General features: G+C 42.3%; 1 protein-coding gene across 8 annotated transcripts in view; it reads right to left on the minus strand.

Moving 5' to 3' along the window:
* The window catches only part of LOC126536474 (uncharacterized), a 56,838-nt gene that overhangs the window by 1,558 nt on the left and 37,252 nt on the right, over positions 1-18,028 (minus strand). For 2 of the 8 annotated variants that reach the window (XM_055074043.2, XM_055074044.2), the window contains exons 13-15: positions 7,879-8,066; positions 3,746-4,041; positions 1,490-1,610 (exon numbers count right to left, since the gene is read on the minus strand). In XM_055074043.2, the coding sequence (XP_054930018.1) occupies positions 1,506-1,610; positions 3,746-4,041; positions 7,879-8,066 (589 nt within the window). In that variant the 3' untranslated portion in view covers positions 1,490-1,505. Of the gene's footprint in view, positions 1-1,489; positions 1,611-3,745; positions 4,042-7,878; positions 8,067-10,836; positions 11,192-16,406; positions 16,481-18,028 lie in introns of those variants that run through there. The other 6 variants (XR_008613717.2, XR_008613716.2, XR_008613718.2 and 3 more) reach the window with 6 other exon arrangements.

Here is an 18,028-nt window from a genome sequence, read left to right on the forward strand (position 1 = left end):
TTTGCCTCTGTGCTAAACTCAGCGATGGCTGCCATACAAGTCTCTAATTCGCCCTAAACTTGAATATGCGTCAGCAATTTGGAACCCTTATCAAATTTATCTTATAAGTGCACTAGAGATGATGCAGAATCGTGCGACTAGGTTCATCCACTCATCATATTCATACAATATAAGCATATCTTCATTAAAGGCAGAAACAGGTCTGCCCCCCCCCCCCCCCTTACTGTCTCCGTCGCATCGCTAGACTATTCCTAATTCACAAAATATATCATATTTCACTCAATCAGATACCTTACATCTTACCACCAGCTCGCATATCACTTTGTACAGGACATTCCCTAAGTATTGCTCGCCCCCAAACCCATACTGTCACCTTTTCGTCCTCCGTTTTTCCACGCACCACTGTAGACTGGAATGGCCTTCCCCACGTCATCGTGGCCATCACCAACCCATACGCCTTCATTGACGCTGTAAGAGCTCACTACTCATCCTGAATGGTCAACGTGTTTTCTTTTTGTACGCCCACCCCTTATTTAATACCCCCACAGTGGGGCCTTTAAGGTAATAAAGTGAAAGTGAAACTTCTGGTTAGCTCACTTGGCAGGGCAACTGCTCCAGCCAGTTGATTGCCCCAAAGTTTGGTTACCTGACAAACCTGAATTTTTCAATTAGGTAGTCTGCTATGTGGAACCTGGTCAGGCTTTTTTTTTTTATCAGTATGCAGATGCTATCAGTCGGAAGGTAAATTTTCGTATTACACAGAGTTAAACCTCATTTATGAAAGGGAAAACAGTCACCCACCCTCCAGTTGTCAATTATTTCATTCTTGCCCTACCATCTGCTAGCTTCCTGGTTAGGTCAGTTGGCAGAGCGACAGCCTCGGGAAAAATGATGCTGACATGGTGTTCGTGTCCCGAACCAGGATAAATTCTTTCCTTCAACTGCAAAGCTTTTTTTCTCCATAATACGAATGGGCTTCCTTTGTATTCAGGTGAATAACAACTACTCACTCTCATTCATTTATTCATTTCAGTAAGTGTCCATGAAACATCCTCAACCTGGTGTATTCCTGCAGAACTTATTAGCTTAAAGGCAATATTTACTCACATAATACCTGAATTTTTTTTTCTTTGTAAAGATCTTCAGTGCAGCTGTTGCATACATAAGTCACGCTTGCAGCTGCCAACTGGCACATCGTGTATTGCCCTTTAGCGGCTCCATGCTACATAGAGTATGCAGTGACACTGTGCAAAATACTTTTTTTCGTGATCTTTCACAGCTTTCAGCATCAACGCCACTGGACTTAGCTTGCTGTGCTGCAAGCAGCATTGCGAGTGCCTTTACGTGAAACATTTCTCTTTTTTGCTAAGGTTATGAGCTTCAAGGTGCACAGTCCTTACACGAGAGCAAGCGTTAACACATGCAGGTATGATAAATCAACAAGCAACAATCACCGTAACGTGAACGCGTAGCACCACTGACGTCTTACTTTCATGTTCCCCTTGTCAGCTTGACATGCCTCGTTTCTGTTCTTCCTTAATCTTCTCCCACTTCTGAAGGAGCGTTGGGATGTTTTTCTTGCGGAGAGTCAGTCCAGAGGACACCTTTGTCTGTACAAAAAGAACATTCCCGTGTGAAAACAAACGTGTTTGCCTTATAAAACATGTCAGTCAAACAATACTATTATCTCTTCTGCTTTTTCATTCAAAGTCGGCAGCTACTTATACGGGGTGATCATATTTAGGCTTTACAGAGTATTTAAAGATCACCTGTGGCAGATGGCATAATTTTAGTTTTTGAGCTGGATTATTCAAGGAGGCAGACATTACTTTCACGAGAAATCAAAACACAAATCGGATTATTGTGTTAACTAGCACCAAAACATCTTAAAATGTAACAGCACAGTCGGGGTGTGGTGGTATATGCAAATTCCATCTTGAAGTGTGGCTTCACAGCAGTGTGGCTTCACGGCGGTGTGTGCCATGCTGCCGTGAATTAAAGCCTCAAGGCAAGGTTCTTTGTCCATTCTAGGTTTCGTTATCTCCTAGCAAACCCCAACCTCTCCCCCTTCTCCCCTCCTTCATGGTCGTCCGTTCTCTTCCTCTTTATTGGTCACCACTTTGTATTTAGTAGTTAGCAAATAGAGCACACGATGGTAGCAAACTCGTATGTCACCCGTTCCCAGAGTCCATCTGAAGCTATTCACGCTACTGCAGGAATTTTCAGCTTGGTTGTGTTTGCTCCATCGCCATTGCCCATGCGAGTGTTGCTCCGTTTGCCCTGTCATCCTCTGTCATGTGAATGCTAGCTGCAAAGTGATCCGATTCAAGTCGCATGTCACGTGACGGACTTGTCCGCAATCACTATGAATACAGCTTTATCAGCATCCCGAAAAGGGGGACTGGACTGAACTGGAACAGAGCCGCTGGCAGATGATGTGGTGTGAATGAGTCATGCATCCATAAATGAAGACTGTTTATGCGAAGATTTTAGTGTCGTTGTACGCAGTTACTTTTCCAGGTTATATACACAGATTTTTTCTTTGTGGGTTGTTGTAATTGGGGGTGCCGACTATATGCAGAAAAATATGGTACTCACTGAATTAAAAAAAATTCACTAATAACATTTTAATTACTTTATGGCATAGCTTGCAATTTATGAATTCTAGCCGGTGAGCTTGCAAGGCGTATCCACTTAAAATAAATTTTCAGGATGACATCAGTTTTGAGATACTCATTTCCAAAGTATGTGACGAAATACATGGGAGTTTCAGTTATGGTACTTTTGTGCTTCAATGCATAAAAGAGTGTTTTGTAAAAAAAACGAAGTGGAACAACAGTTCATTTCTACTATGAGTTTGATGGTGCATATCTCGAAACTCGTGCCATCCTCAAAATTTGTTCCAAGTGGATATGCCTTACAAGCTAAGCTCACTGGCTACAATCCATAAACGACAATATGTGCTGTAAATTCAGAAGTTAACTAGTGTTTCTTTAATTCCTTGATTGTTTTCCTTACTGTGCAGGTAATGCCTGCCTCTTCAAATAATCCAGCTTAAAGACGAATTATGCTATCTGCCACAGGTGACTTTCAAAAATTATGTAAAGCCTAGAAATGATCACTCTCTATGTACCACTGTAATGCAATGCAGTAAAATGCATACGTTTGAGATAAAATTCTTGTATTACAAGCCTGCAATGCTGCTGGCAGTAAAGATGTAACACATTCGGGGGAAAAAAAAAGGAGAAGACTCTGGATAAGAGAAATGTGACAGTGCAAAGAACAGAAACATGCCAATATACTGTTTGAGGAGTAATGCTGCAACCCATATTAATCCAACCTATTCATTCGTTACAGCAATGTTTATAAATGTTTATAAATGTTTATTCGAGGTTGCCTCAAACCTAGGTACATAGTACATATCAGTTTTCTTAATGTTAGAAGCTTCACAAGGAACTCGAGTTTCAAACATGCACCATCTATCTTTCACAACTTTTTACCAGAGAAGGTATACCGTAAAAATTAACCTTTACTAGAAAGATTCAAATGTATGCCAAGAAGCATTAAGAACGTAGAAAATAATAATCTTAAACAAGGCAACTGGCAATATAACAATATGCAAAACTGACAGCCGGTTTTGCTAACCACAACAGCTATCAGCAGTGTCAGAAGCAACAAATACGAGAAGCTGCAAAAGTAAGAGCTACATTGTTGACACAAGTCAGTTATCACTAAAAAGGCACACCTTCTTCTTCTTTGGAGCTGCGACGGTGGGAACACTGGCTTCATCCACAGGTGCTGCATTTACAGGTGGTGCATTTACAGGCACTGCATCTACAGGCGCTGCAACCCCGGCTGTAAGCCCTCCGTCACCACAGTCTGTCTGAGCAGCGTTAATCACAGGCTCCGCAGACATCACAAAACTTGAGTAGAAGGCAGCTTCGGCAGCATCGAGGCTTGTACCGTCCAGTTTCTCGTCCACCTTACCGTCTACTTCTGTTTCGTCTTCTTGCTTGGTGGCAGTCTCCACAGGTGCCTCATCTGTTGACATCAAAAGAGGATAGATTTGACAAAACACAGTTAATAGCCATTTAAAGTAGGGTTTCCTAAAATGGGTTCCAAAGGGGAAGTTTTTTTATAAAATCACACAATGATGTAACCAGTGGCAAGACATGAATGCAAGAAACTCTCTCCTCCCACAAAAGCATGCTGTGCCTCCTTGCCATCCTGTAAAGCGCCCCAGAAACGTTCCGGACAAATTTTGTAGACGCGTAGGGTACAGCTAAAGTTAATCATTCGCACCACAATTTGTGTGAAACGTCTCACATTGAGAGAGCTACGGACGATTACAAGTTACCCTCCTACACAGTCATGCATTTTCTCCTCAACTCGTTCCCCGAGTGATCGGGGCTAAGCTCCACCTTCACTGGCTCTGCGTCATGATGGCACGTCATGTCGTCGATTTCCGGTTATTTAGGAGCGAACGCGCGAAGCCTCTCCAAAATCTCCGCCAGCTGCTTGGCAGTCGACCCCAAGCAAGAGATATAAAAGCAGTGTGCATTGCGAGCATTCTGTCGAAGCGCCAAACGTGTCTGGTATTCCGGTAACTACAGGCAAGCTGGGCGTTTCGGCAGATGGCTGGAGGCATAAACAAAAGCTAATGAAGGAACTTTAGCGTAGACGTACGTGAGCGGCCTGATCGGTATGTACGGTCCAGCCACTTGTTGGCACACAGCTTAAGCAGCCAAACAAAGCGCTAATATTGCTCTAACCAAGTGTAAAACATTTTAAACGTTTACAAAAACAACGTGTTCATGATTACACTCGTGCGAAAAACTTACACCAGCAGCAAAGAAGAACAGATTTCGTTACTGCTACTGTGTATGGTTGAGCTCTGTGCCACCAGGTGGCTGCACCGTGCAGACCATTCACATTTGCGCTTATGTTCATCTCGTTAAACGGCACAGTCAAGCGGCCAGGCCCTGTCCCCTTGCGCTTGCCCTAATACCGGACTTACGAAACGCTATTGCATTGGTAATCTTCTGGTGTAATGTGACAGCCACAAACGCGTAAATCCTGGCATCGAACAGATAGCGGCAGTCTGATGCACTACAGCCAGATCGTTCATCTGCTGCCTTGCAGAGGGACACGATGTCGCAGCTTGACATATTGCCAGTCGCTACGTTTGCAATGCACAACACAACAAAGTCGAATCATAGTGCTCACGAAAAGACTGAGACCGACTCTGACCGCGAAGCTCTCGTCAAAATAGAGTAGGTCGTAACACAAGCAGACGATGCTTGCTATGTGCCGGAAGTGCTTAAGTGTAGTGAGAAATTGTTCTTGTGCATTCTCTTTCTGTTACCTTCTTTTTATAGAAACAAATGAACTAACGTTCCAACTATTAAGAACATCATTTGTTCACCATAAAGGTGGAAAAATTATCAATGACACGCCCTGGGCAGCCAATCGGATAGCTCACCCTAATGACGTCATATGGGTGATTTACGTCATATGGGTAGGGGCAGCTGAAAACTCCGCCGAGCAGTGTGCTGCGATCAGCAGCGATGTACATGTTTAAAACCTTGTAATAAATTACACGCTTTACGCGGAGCACTTAGACGCATCAATCAATGATCAGATGGACCTACTCTAACGACTCAGTATGTTTGTACAATATCGTCAAAATCGTTTCAGGGTCCCTTTAACAACAAAGAAGCAGTTTTTGACGGATTGCACAGACAAAGAATATACACGCCCCAGTAGTGCAACAAAGATGAATACACCGTCATCCCAAGGATGCTGACAAGCTGGCTGGTATCTGTCAGTCAAAACAGCATAAGGGCACGGGATGAAGCAAAAAGGCAAGCTTAAACCAGCCAAGTTTTGCTGTCGTACATGGTTCAAGGAGCTTGAAAGCGGATCGTGAAGTCACCTTTCTCTCAAACGCTCTCTTTTCAACAGGAGGCCCTGTCCTCATTCTCTTCTGGACACTTTATTTCGTCATTCCCTTAGGCAGCTGCTATAGGCTGACAGCTGACATCAAGCTGCAGTCAGCTACATGGCGTAGATGCCGCGGCCGCTGCAGGGTGCCGCCGTGAGCATACTGGCTAAGTGCACTGCGGCTCGCTGAGAACAACTGTGTTTGGCTTGTGCTTAGCGCGTCATAGGCACCAAAGATGGAAGTTGTGGCATCTACGTTAACATCCAAAATGAAATTTGAACTGCGCGCCACGGTGACATTTAGAAGGCGGAACGTTGTGGGCACGCCCCACTGTGCCATAGCCTTCGCAGTGCAAGGCACTGAAGAAGAAACGGAAGCACAGTGGGTGCCGTGTTTGATTGCCAATAACTTCGCTTATGCTGAACACATTGAAGTACTTTTTGCGGCAAAGTATTTCTGAAATAGCCTATTTTCATTTCAAATGCATTTCTCCACTCCGATAAAAGTGGTTCAGGGCTCCTTTAACCAACTCAGAAAGTACTAACTTTAGGACAAAACTTTCAATGAGATAGCTGTAGAGCATTCCAGGAAACATCTAATTAGGCAGCTTCTTTCTAATTGCCACAAAATCATTTTTTCTGCATCCTAAAGAAAGTCAGCAAAATATGAGAAAAAAAATCCCACGCTGCGTGCACACTGCGATTGCAGTACTCCCAAATTTGCCCCACATGAATGCCCAATGCATTTAGTCTGTATGTTGCCACTTAAACAGTGACAGGGCAGTAGCACGGACGTTGGCTGCGTGATTTACACCAGTGATGTGCTAGCCTCACAGCCGTTCATGGTAGTGATAAGCAGACCAGGCAGCACTCCACGCTAAATGCACTGTTCAATCATACGTGGCACGTTTGAGACCATTGAAATTGTGGCACGCAAATGGGCATGTCATGCGCTTTTTTGATATTTTGCAGGCTTTCTTTTTGACACAGGAAAAAATTATGTAACAGGTAGGAAGCTCAAAGCTGCTGAATTAGATGTTTCCCAAAATGCCCTAAAGCGTTTTCTTTGGAAGCTTTGCTCTAAAGTTAATATTTGTAAAGTTGGTTCATTAATCTTGACTAATTATGCAATTAAGCACAACACAAAAAATAGCTTGACTTGCTCCATACACTAGGTTGTGTCCACCTAGAGTGCACTGGCACATTTTTAAATTTTCACTAAAGTTAGCTGCAGCTCCCTGTATATATTACAATTTAAAAAAAAAGAATCTGAGGGTTTACGTGCCAAAACAATGATTTGATTATGAGGCATGCCATAGCGGGGGACTTCTGATGAATTATCTAATCACCCTTCTAGATTAACTAAACTGGTCAATTTACCAAGGAATTCAAGTTAACTGGGTTCATCTTCGCTGTAGATGTGCTGCGAGTACTGCTGCATAATGGCTTACTAAAGTGGAGATCTGGGCAAGTATATAGCATATCAGCACAAAAACACACACGAGGACATGAAACGACAGCAGTTTATGCTTTAGTCATTTTTTGTCCTCATGTGAATTTCTGCGCTGATATCTATTATGGATTTGCATAACGGCTAATTTTTTCGTTATTCTGTGTCTCATACAAGTAACTGTAACTACTACAAATGGCTACTATCTTACCTCTTATGTGCACAATCTTTGCATACACTCCTCAGAACTTAACCTCAGCTCACAATGAGTCCACAATAACTTTCATAGAAATCAAAATAAACTTCACTCCTCACTTAGTGCCCTTCACACTGCAGCACATAAGTTCTTTTCCTTGACCCTGGAAAAACACTGATTGGTGATCCTACCACAACAACACTATATCTACATAGCATCCAACCACGAGGGACACCGTTGAACACTTAGCCCAATGTGGAGCGAATGCTGATCTCAGCCACTGTCCTACCTGTCTCTGGTGGTGGAGGCGGTGGTGGCTGCAGCAGTAACGCAGCGGAGGACTTGTCAGTATCCACTCCTGTGTCAGTCGTAGGAGAGGTGGAATCGAGCGTGCCGCTGCTGGCATCTGTTACAGTTGGAGTCACCCACTGGGAATGGCCCGTTTCCTCGTGCACATAAAAATATCTTGCGTGCCCACTAGAAACAGTGAGAAAGAAAAGAAAAGAAGAAAACCACAAGGTAACTCCACCTGCTCTGCTAAGCAGCTGTGTTATCTCTGCTCTATTCCACCTGATTTGCCCTGTGGATCTTTTGAAAATGGAGGTACATAGGAATGTTCGTTGATTTTGATGCCTCACGCGATTGCGTTAATTACTTGGTGGATTAGAGAAAAAAAACTGACTTTGTTATGCAGAGCATAAGAACTGACTCCATTCTTATGCCCTGCAGATAGCAAATGTCCATGAGACATCGAATCATCAGCCTTTGTTCCTGAAGGCCTTCATCCAGAACTCACAAAAAGCACATGTTCATGTGAAAATATGATAAGCTATGGCATGAGCACAAGTGCATGCAGTATAGTTGAGCTGGAAAAGTAAAGTCTGACGAATTTGGGTAGCGTTGTAACAGTTGGCAAATTATACAACAAAGGAGAGACAGCAAAGAAAGCAAATACAAAATGGAAACAGTAGTCCCCCTTTCTTGCCTACCCAATGAAACAACCAGTGCGGCTGGTGTCACTGAGGTATAGCTCACGACACTTGCAGTGAACATGTTATACAAAGTGAGGCTAAGCAGAAGCACAGGTAGTTGCATACAACACATGTGACTGTCAAAGAGTCTGGCTGTTCTTTTTTTGTTACTACCTGTGGAAGACATATTTAAGCAGTATATTTAACAAGAGTGACCTTGGTAAAAAATTTATCAAGTAGTACAACTGCTAAAACATGACTGCATAAATGCAGAATGCTTATAAATTTTCTTTTACACTGTAAATTTTCATAAACCATGCTCACTTCACCTTAAAGTGCATTAGAGACTATCAGTGCTGCAGTTCTCATTTGTCCACAAGGTACTGCCCCTTAGTAAGCGATACGAAAATCGTAAAGGTTATCGTAAAGTACTGCATGTACAATAAATGTAGACACAATAATGCAATCCTTACTTATTAGATGTATCAGATTTACCAGTATATTCAGGAGTTATAATGTATGTCATATATTATTAACGTCTATGTTAGGACTACCTTCAGGTATAGCACAAGGAGCAGTCAGTTTTAGAATTGCACATAAAAATAAGCACACTGTGGTAACTATTTGGCTGAGCAATATCCCCCCCCCCCCCCCCCTGGTGATACTGAATTCACCAGCATCCTCTCTATGCACCGAAAATTTGCAGACCATTGAGATTCCATCCACACATATATACAGCACAACAGTTGTGAGCTGTTTCAGAATTTCCTACCTGAAGCCACTCTTGGAAAAAAATTAACTGCTAAAGCGTGCTACTGTTAAACAATCTTGAATACTAGAGCTGATACTCTCAAAAGATTGAGAAGGCTGCTTGATATGCAGCCCTTCGAACTGTACTCTGTATATGCATGTCCTCGTTGTAAAGCATTTTTTTTCCATAGGCCAGGGGTTCTCAAACTTTCTGGCTTTGTGGAACCCCACCAGCTTTTCCAAAGCACCGTGGAACCTCTCCTCTCTCCATCTTTTCCCAAAGAGGGGGAGGGAGATGAGATAGGGCTTCCCCCCCTTGAATCCACTAGTGTTTGAGCGAAACATATTCGAAGTAGCACCATCTTCGCGTCTGTGTGTGGCATTCGACATTTACAGTTTAGCATGTTATCTTTAATCTTGGAGGCTCTCTAGAGAGAGACTCTTGATGAGGAACTCACAATAATACAAAGACATTACATAAAGCAATTATTTATTGCCGAGCCACAGTGCAGAGCATGCGCACCATAAACAGCATCTTTACACAAACTAGAGTGTTGGATGCATGAAACTTGATTTTATTCTTTTGCAAAAAAAAAAAATATATTTCGCAAGTTACTCATGCTGCAGAATGGTCTTCGATATGCAGATATGCATGCAAATGCTTGTGGAGCTTTTTTGGCTGGAAACCAATGCAGTGTGGTAGCAAATCAGCCTGTATCAAAACTGCGCCGTGCCGACACCGATGCTCTTCAACCAAAAATCACACATAAATGTGCCCGACACCGATGCTCTTCAACCAAAAATCACGCATAAATGTGCCCCATGTTTCTGTTATACAATATGCTGTTTAAATGTTCACCGTTTGTTGCCAAGAAGAGTTGACCAGACAGATGGCGCCAAATTCTGAAATGGCTCTGAGCTTGCAGAATGTTTGCACTGATTCCTGTTGCGTTATAAGCCACCCTTGCGAGCACGTTTGAAAAGCGCTCAGCATGGGCCCCGTGAGCTTGCAAATGACAGTGATGAGTATTGCACTATGCTGCCGCGTGAATGTACAGATGTGGCATGCAATGGCTTTGTTAAATTCAAAATGCAATGCAAAATTTCTCCTCTAAGCAGATTAATTGTGGAAGTGAATGGAGGAAAACGAGATGGGTTTGGATTTGTTCTGATCACCCACAGAATCCTAAAATCCGTTCGCGGGAACTTCTGGCTTCCACAGAACCCCGTTCGAGAACCCCTGCCATAGGCTCAAGTACTTAGCAAAGCAATAAACAAGGTGACAAAAGTGACATGTGCTATATATATGTCTTACTTTCTTAGCCTGAAAACAAATCCATGAACAAAATACCCGAAACTTGCCAACAAAAACAAGGCTCCAAAATATAACTCCTTGTTATTTACCTGCCAAGTCATACACACAGTAGCCCACTTGATATGCCATCTAGGCAATGACTATGCAAGTGCAATGGTACCGTGGGACCCAATGGCTTAGCGTTATACCCAAGATGTAATGGTGTTTATACCTAAAGCCTACAATGATGACATCCAAGCGCTTCTAGAAAGAGATGGCAGGCGTGCGTTGTGCTGCACAAGACCCAGTCCTATGATGCAGCAGTACGGTGAGTCGTTTATAAGTAACATGGCAGCAGGAAATGATGTAGCGTCCTCTGCCCGATGACACCCTCTGTCCCACGGAATTCTCAGACAAAGCAATGTCCATCCGAGGCATTGGCGTTACTCCCACAAGAGGCACCCGCACCAGACCACAACTCTTAGGGATGTCTTATTCGAGGCAATCCATTGGCAAACAGGTGCCACTCAACTCTGAAAAATGGAGTGCTCTTCACAGGCTTGGTGTTCTTCCTGTCCAGTAGAGAGCTGAAACATGACTGGTTACTGTGAGTGACAATTTGAACATACAGACAGAAAGCTCTTGATAAAATATACCCAAGCTTCATGGTTTATCTAGCAATTAGACATTACAAACTACTGTCATGACCTACGGCCATGTAAAAATTGTCTGAATCCGTCTAAGACGAGAATAACATGGTATGGCATTATATAGTTATGAAGTAGAAGCTGCATGGAACACACTTGCATTCACATTTTCAGCTTGGCATCATCTGCAGCTGAATCGTCCGATCTCATGCTACACAACAGCCACACTCTCACGGTGGCTGCAGCGCATGCAGACAGGCGCCCTCTGTAGTGGGTAACCTTAAAAATATGCATTTTGACAAGCATTACAGAGTAGTTGTTGAAAGTGCATTTCATGTGGTTAGCGTGTGCCGTTAACCTAACCATGACCCTTTCATTCAGCTGGAATCACGCATGGGAGGATTAACAGCAAACAATGGGATCAGCCATTCTTCTCATTATCCCTTCTGATTGAATAAAGCAACTCGCAGCTTTCACTGCACTACACAGAAATAGTAAGATGAAGCCTGGCTTTGCCACAAAGATTTCCGGCAGCTGCATTATTACCACTGCTTTCTCTAGCTCAGCTATATGTGGTACGCATACATATTGCACTCAATTGGAAGATAAATTGGAGGTTGTGTTATAAGTGGTTATATTATGTATTCTCTTCGTGTACACATTTTATGCTCTGTTAAAATCTGTATTCGCAAAATTATTAATTTTTGTCACATACAAAATTATTAATTCTCACATACGCTTGACAATACCACCCCTTGTCAGTTAGTATTTTGACCATTGTGATCCTGTCACTACAGATAGGCGAAAATACATTCAATGCGTGCACGAAATGTCCATCCCCTGATTGCAAAAGTCGACCACACTACGAGTGTCGAATGAACTCTGGTTTCTTCACAACATTCATTGTCTGGCACTTCCCTCACTTAATCGGCGCCCTTGTCGGTGCAGACATTGTGAGTGGAGTTGGTGGTTGATAATACTGAGCGACAAAAATGCATAATAGCAATGAATGAAGTCACCCAGGACTGTGTCGCTATTGAAAACATAAATAAAGAACACTGGACGTGTACAACTAGCTTGACAAACTGCAACTGCCACCTTAGTGGTTTAGCTTGGCTTGTTCCATGCCTTTTTATGCAACACGTACCAACTGGCCCAAATTCGCGCTTATACGGTCGACGACCGATTTTTCAGATGCCCGATTTTTCAAACACACCTGGTAATTTGCATGCCTTCATGGTACCCCTTAGAGCCAATGTATAAGGACATCTCAAATTTGAGACGCTGGAATCCTTCCCCGTCCGATTTTTCTTTTTTTTGCAGTGACTGCAGGTCCAAAATGGCATTAATTGAAGCCATCACTGCTGTGATTAGGTTACCTCAGAGGCTTGAACTGGCATTCTTGCACACCGTTTTGCTGGCAGACATAGTAACCATTTTGTGCTGTCATTAGGATTAGCTGAAATTCTGTGGTTTTGAGCGCCAAAACCATGATATGATATGAGGCATGCTGTAGTGAGGAACTGTGGATTAATTATGAACACCTGGGATTCTTTAACATGCACCCAATGCACGGCACATGAGTGTTCTTGCATTTTGCCCGCATCAAAATGCAGCTGCCGCAGTCGGGATTTGATGCCGCGACTTTGTGTTCAACAGCACAACATGGTAAGTGTTAGGCCTAGCTACTTTGACATTTACTGCCGAGCTTCCTAATGTTTGGCACCATGTCTTTAACTGAATTATTCGCCACTGTCAGCAATGGCGACAGCCCCGCATTCGTGATTCTCGCCAATGGATTCGAAGTGCGGAAAGCACGGCAAGTATCTAAAGCATTGCATAATGGTGTTTCTGAAAAGTCAACATCGCCGCAATACGGTGGTGTTGCGTGTTTAAGCATACCAAGAGTGGAAAGAGGCCGCTGTCACGGGACATATTATATGTTCCTTAATTACACATGTGCACGCTCACCATACCTTGTCACAGTATGAGCATTGGTATGCCTAACAAGTACACTGGCAGGCCCCTACAGCTATTTTGGATGTGGCTGTTGCAATTTGAGCCCTTGAGGGCAGTAAAAGGCACGCATTTGTTTTCCTGGACTGCCTGACTTTTCGGATGCATTCGCGGTCCCCATGAAGTCCGAAAAATCAGATGTTGACTGTAAATTGTCTGTGGGGTCAGTGGTGGTCCAACGAAGCTGTCTAAATAACCGGGCACCTCCGAATTATCCGTGTTCAAATAATCAGTCAGTGACTGTATATACCTCAAGCCACAACACTAAAATTCGCTGAACCTGTTGACGCAAAATGTTTAATTATGTTTACACATGTCTGCTCTTTCTTATTAAGTTATGCTTATTGGTACTTAATGAGAAATAATTGAACCATCAGTACAAGAAATGACTGTAAACTGCTCCTATTAAAGTCACACATGCTCTTGCTAAACAGTATTAATTATATGGCTGTATAAACAATGCCTAGAATAACAGCACTAACAAGTATACTTAGTCATGTCAAAATTTGATGCACTAACACTCACAGGGCAGTGAACTTTAGCAATACATTCAGGGAAATGTTAGTGCTCGTTATTGTTCTTGTTTTCTTTAATTCACATGCTAGGTGAAAACTGGGAAGATAAGTTAACAGCAGCATAAAAGGCACACTAGTATAAAAGTAGGCGAGTGAAGAAAATAAAGCACAAGGCAAGTGCAATATTTCTAGAAACACCATTTTTTTTTTATTGAAGAAACAATTTAAATATGTCGGGAATGTTTGCACGTCTTCCTTATTTCCCATGGTAATGAGACACGAAGCGGCAGGTTTTCATAACCAACTTAAGGCTCAAGTATGGACCCACAATTCTCGTAAACATCTACCAGAACCTAACGAAGGAGAACATGCAATGCATGCACACATCACAAGTTGATTGAGTGATCAATTGATTGATTGATTAAATGTATAGGGATGCTCGGCCCACTCGTGTCCCCTGAATGCTGTTTCCCCACATGGCTCTTGCGTCTCCCAACAACCAGCTTCCTTGGTGGCACATGTGCAGGTGGTTGCACAATTTTACCAGCTGGTGCGTGACACGTTGCTCGCACCACGATTGCTCACATGCACGTCCGTTTGTGAGACTTCACCTGTGAATGACTTAAGATGTCCAGCATAATACGAACATATTCGCCCTATATCTTGCTGCAGTGAATTGGATTTCCTCGATTCTGCAGGGCCATCGGCATGTTCCATTGGTTGTAATACAGCTAGCTGGCATTGGCATTGGCATGCAAAAGGCACAATAAATGCCCTTCTGATTGTTTGCGCTACTGTGTTGTTAATTTGTCCCAAGAGCATGTTTGAGACCCCACAATTAACTGATTGATTGGTTCGTTGATTGAATGATTGATTGATTGTGTTAAACATCATAGTGGAGAGCTTTTAATTAATTCTGACCATCTGGCGGTTCCTATATGCAACAAAATCGCAGCTTAGAGGTAATGAACCTGCAGCAGTATGTAGAGTGCCCTCAACCATTGACTCACTGTGTCAGGCAAAAAGAAGAGCCTATCTAGATAAAATGCAACTACTTTCTGTGAAACTGTCACTGGCAGTTAAATTGCTAGAAGCTTACGTGGAAGCAAAAATGGTTTGTAGCATTGAGGGGAGGAGACACTCTTCAAAAAACATTTTTGAAATATTTGTACTAGAGATTTGAAAACTTATCCACTTACAGAGCATTACAAGTAGATTTCAAATATGTCATTAGTTCCTGTGTAGCTGCTATAGTTTTGAGTTATGTCCAACACAGTAGCAAAATAGAGTGATTTTGTGGGCACATTATAGTGTAATAAATTTTCGCAAAAAGCATTGTGCTGTAACTTATTTAGCTCTTTGTACACCACTAAGTACTGATAACTATTCAAACAGTATCTACAATTACTGCAACTATAAAAAAAATGAGGACACTTCAACTAATTTTTGCCACTATCACATGAAAATAACCTTGTACATTTATAATTGCCTTATACTAACAAAATTAGGCATACATACTCTTGAAGACATGTTCAGTGCTGATACCTACATGAAATTGCAATATGTCCCAGAAGTAGTTGCGGAAGTAAAATGTTATATTTCAGGGAATCGATAAAAAGATTTAGCTGAAATGCTCTAATCTTTTTGCACAGTTCCAGTAATTGTACATGCTGTTTGGCTAGATATCGACACTTGTGATCTACAAAGAGCTAAACAAGCTACAGCACGATGGTTGTGAAAATTTAGTACAAAATAAGTGCCCACAAAGACGACTATATTTTGCAATTGTGCACAAAAGCTGTAACCTCTACACAAAATGTAATGACATATTTGAAATCTGCATAGAAAACTGTGTAATTGGCTGAATTTTGAAACTTCTAGTACAAAAAATAATTGAAAAAATTGCTTAAGGGAGTGTTTCCCCTTAAAGCGAATGGTACAGAAAGGCATGTTTCTCTCAGACACTAAAGGGGCACTGCAACAGCTCCTTTTCACGCTTTCAGTATGTGGTCATTCTTCATCTCTACAATGTCAGGATGTGCACTTATCCTGACATTGTGAAAGCTACTAATGGCAGGTTTGTTTGAACAGCTGAGTAGAGCATGCTTGCAAGTATGGCAGTGATGTCCGGCTAAATCTTTTGAGGCAGTGAATGAGCTAAACTGAATCTGACTACTTTTAGCAATGACAAAATGTGCTCAAAATGTGCTCGAAAGAAACAGCAAGTAAAATCGTCAAGTCCCTTTGAATGGAGCAGTGGTTCGCAGTGACTGCTTCCTTGTACTTAAGTGCAGAAGTACGTCTCACAAACACCTCATTATCCTCCCTTCAAAGTGTTGATTGACAATGCTACTCACACCATAATACGTCCAAGTAGAACATATAGGCACAGTCACTGAGAGAAAATATTCGGTTAGTGGCATGCTACTTACAAATGACACAAATAATTGTGCCAAATTAAAAAAAGTATGACATGCCATGCACTGCTGAAGCGTATTACAGAAATACATAACAGAAAATACAACTAAGTGAAAAAAATTATCTCGCAGCATAAGCAGGAAGAAAAAAAAAAGGAAATAGACATCCTGTACCGAAAAAGGATTAACAGCATGCCTGCCACTTACTCTCTTGCAGGCTGGATAGAGCACACAACAGCAACATGGGATCAGCCAAGGTGCGTCAGCCTGTTCAGAATACGCTGCACAGTTGAGCTCACTTGCAATGCACCAAAGTCAAATACAGTGTGCTGTAACCTGACAAAGTGCTGTAGGTTAGAATCAGCACTATTTTTCTCTGTTGATTTCCTCACAGCACTGGTTGAAAGTGACAGCTCTTCACTAAGGCATTAGGTTATTGTCTCCAAAACACAAGCCCAAAGGTGCATATAGTCAAAAGTCATTTTGTGCAGAAGCTATTCACGTTGATTGCATAAAATCAACACACTGTATAGGCAACACAACAACTTGGCAGCTATCTAACAAGTAACAGATTAAGAATGAAAGGCTTTTTAGTACTAGAAAGTGTAAGGAATAGCCAAATTTGTACTTTGAGTTTCAAGTTTGCACATGGCTTAGTTTAAGAAAACTGAATGGGCACCAAAAATAGTATTTGGCAGCAGACAGCACCTATTTTGCATTACCAACATGTGTACCATATATATAAGCTCTGTTCTGCTCATATTTCATTATGCTCCAGCATTGCCTACTGCTCATACAAGAAGACACAGATCAACATTTACAAAAAACTATTGCCAACTGCAACATTACCCTCTTTCTTTTTTCCCCCATCTATGTGAAAACACCTGCGCTATGTCTGTAGTTAAGGCTTACCGAATTGTAGCAGCCTTTCCTGGTAATTTAAGGTTTTAGGATAAGCAGAGTTAGTGGGAAAAACTTTTGAAATGAGAGTGTAACAAACACATGGTGCCAATGGCAGCTGACACTGTGGCATGAAAATCTTTTGCCTTGGCCAATATTTTGAAATACTGCATTTAGGAGCTTTTTGTAAATTGCTGGTGCCACAGTGGAGTTTCTACTTCTCAGCATTTTCTGCTCCACAAAACCAAGATAAATACAGTAGAACCTCGTTGATATGTTGCCATTACGAATGTTTTCCCGGCGCCAATGTTCGCAAACGAGAACAAGAAAAATGACCCAATAGAGTTATGCTCATCTTTTACCGGTTCATACGGTCCCAGAGAACACAATTTTTCGGAACCAACATTCAGTATGTCACCAAACTGTGATCATATGATACATTTTCCGGTTGCTAGATCCGATGTAAACAAGAAAATACGTGAGACACGTGCAATCGAGAACAGTATATAGCTGCCCGCTGTGGCAGCTTCCCCACAATACTCTCCAGCCCTTCTCACATGAAAACGCCGGCATGCACTCAATTTCTCATTTCGGTACCAGCAAACCTCCTCTGGGGTCGTCGCATATGGCATTCACAGCTATCACCGCCAATCCTATTGCAATAAGCATTTTCTCCTATGTTTCAGAGTGCATGGTGCCATCTGAAGCGTAGTACAGGCTTTAATAGGTAATAACCCGAAACACGCCGCTGTTCCCTGCTGCAGGCTGCGATTGTATACGTTTTCCAGTCACTATACCACATGTGAACAAGAAAAGGCATGAAGCACACGTGATAGAGAACAGTATGTAGCCGCCCGTCTCACATGAAAATGACGGCGCGCACAGTTTCTCATTCGGGTACCAACAAATCTCCGCCAAACCTATTACGA

This window comes from Dermacentor andersoni, chromosome 4, assembly GCF_023375885.2.
Source record: "Dermacentor andersoni chromosome 4, qqDerAnde1_hic_scaffold, whole genome shotgun sequence".
Lineage (NCBI taxonomy): Eukaryota > Metazoa > Arthropoda > Arachnida > Ixodida > Ixodidae > Dermacentor > Dermacentor andersoni.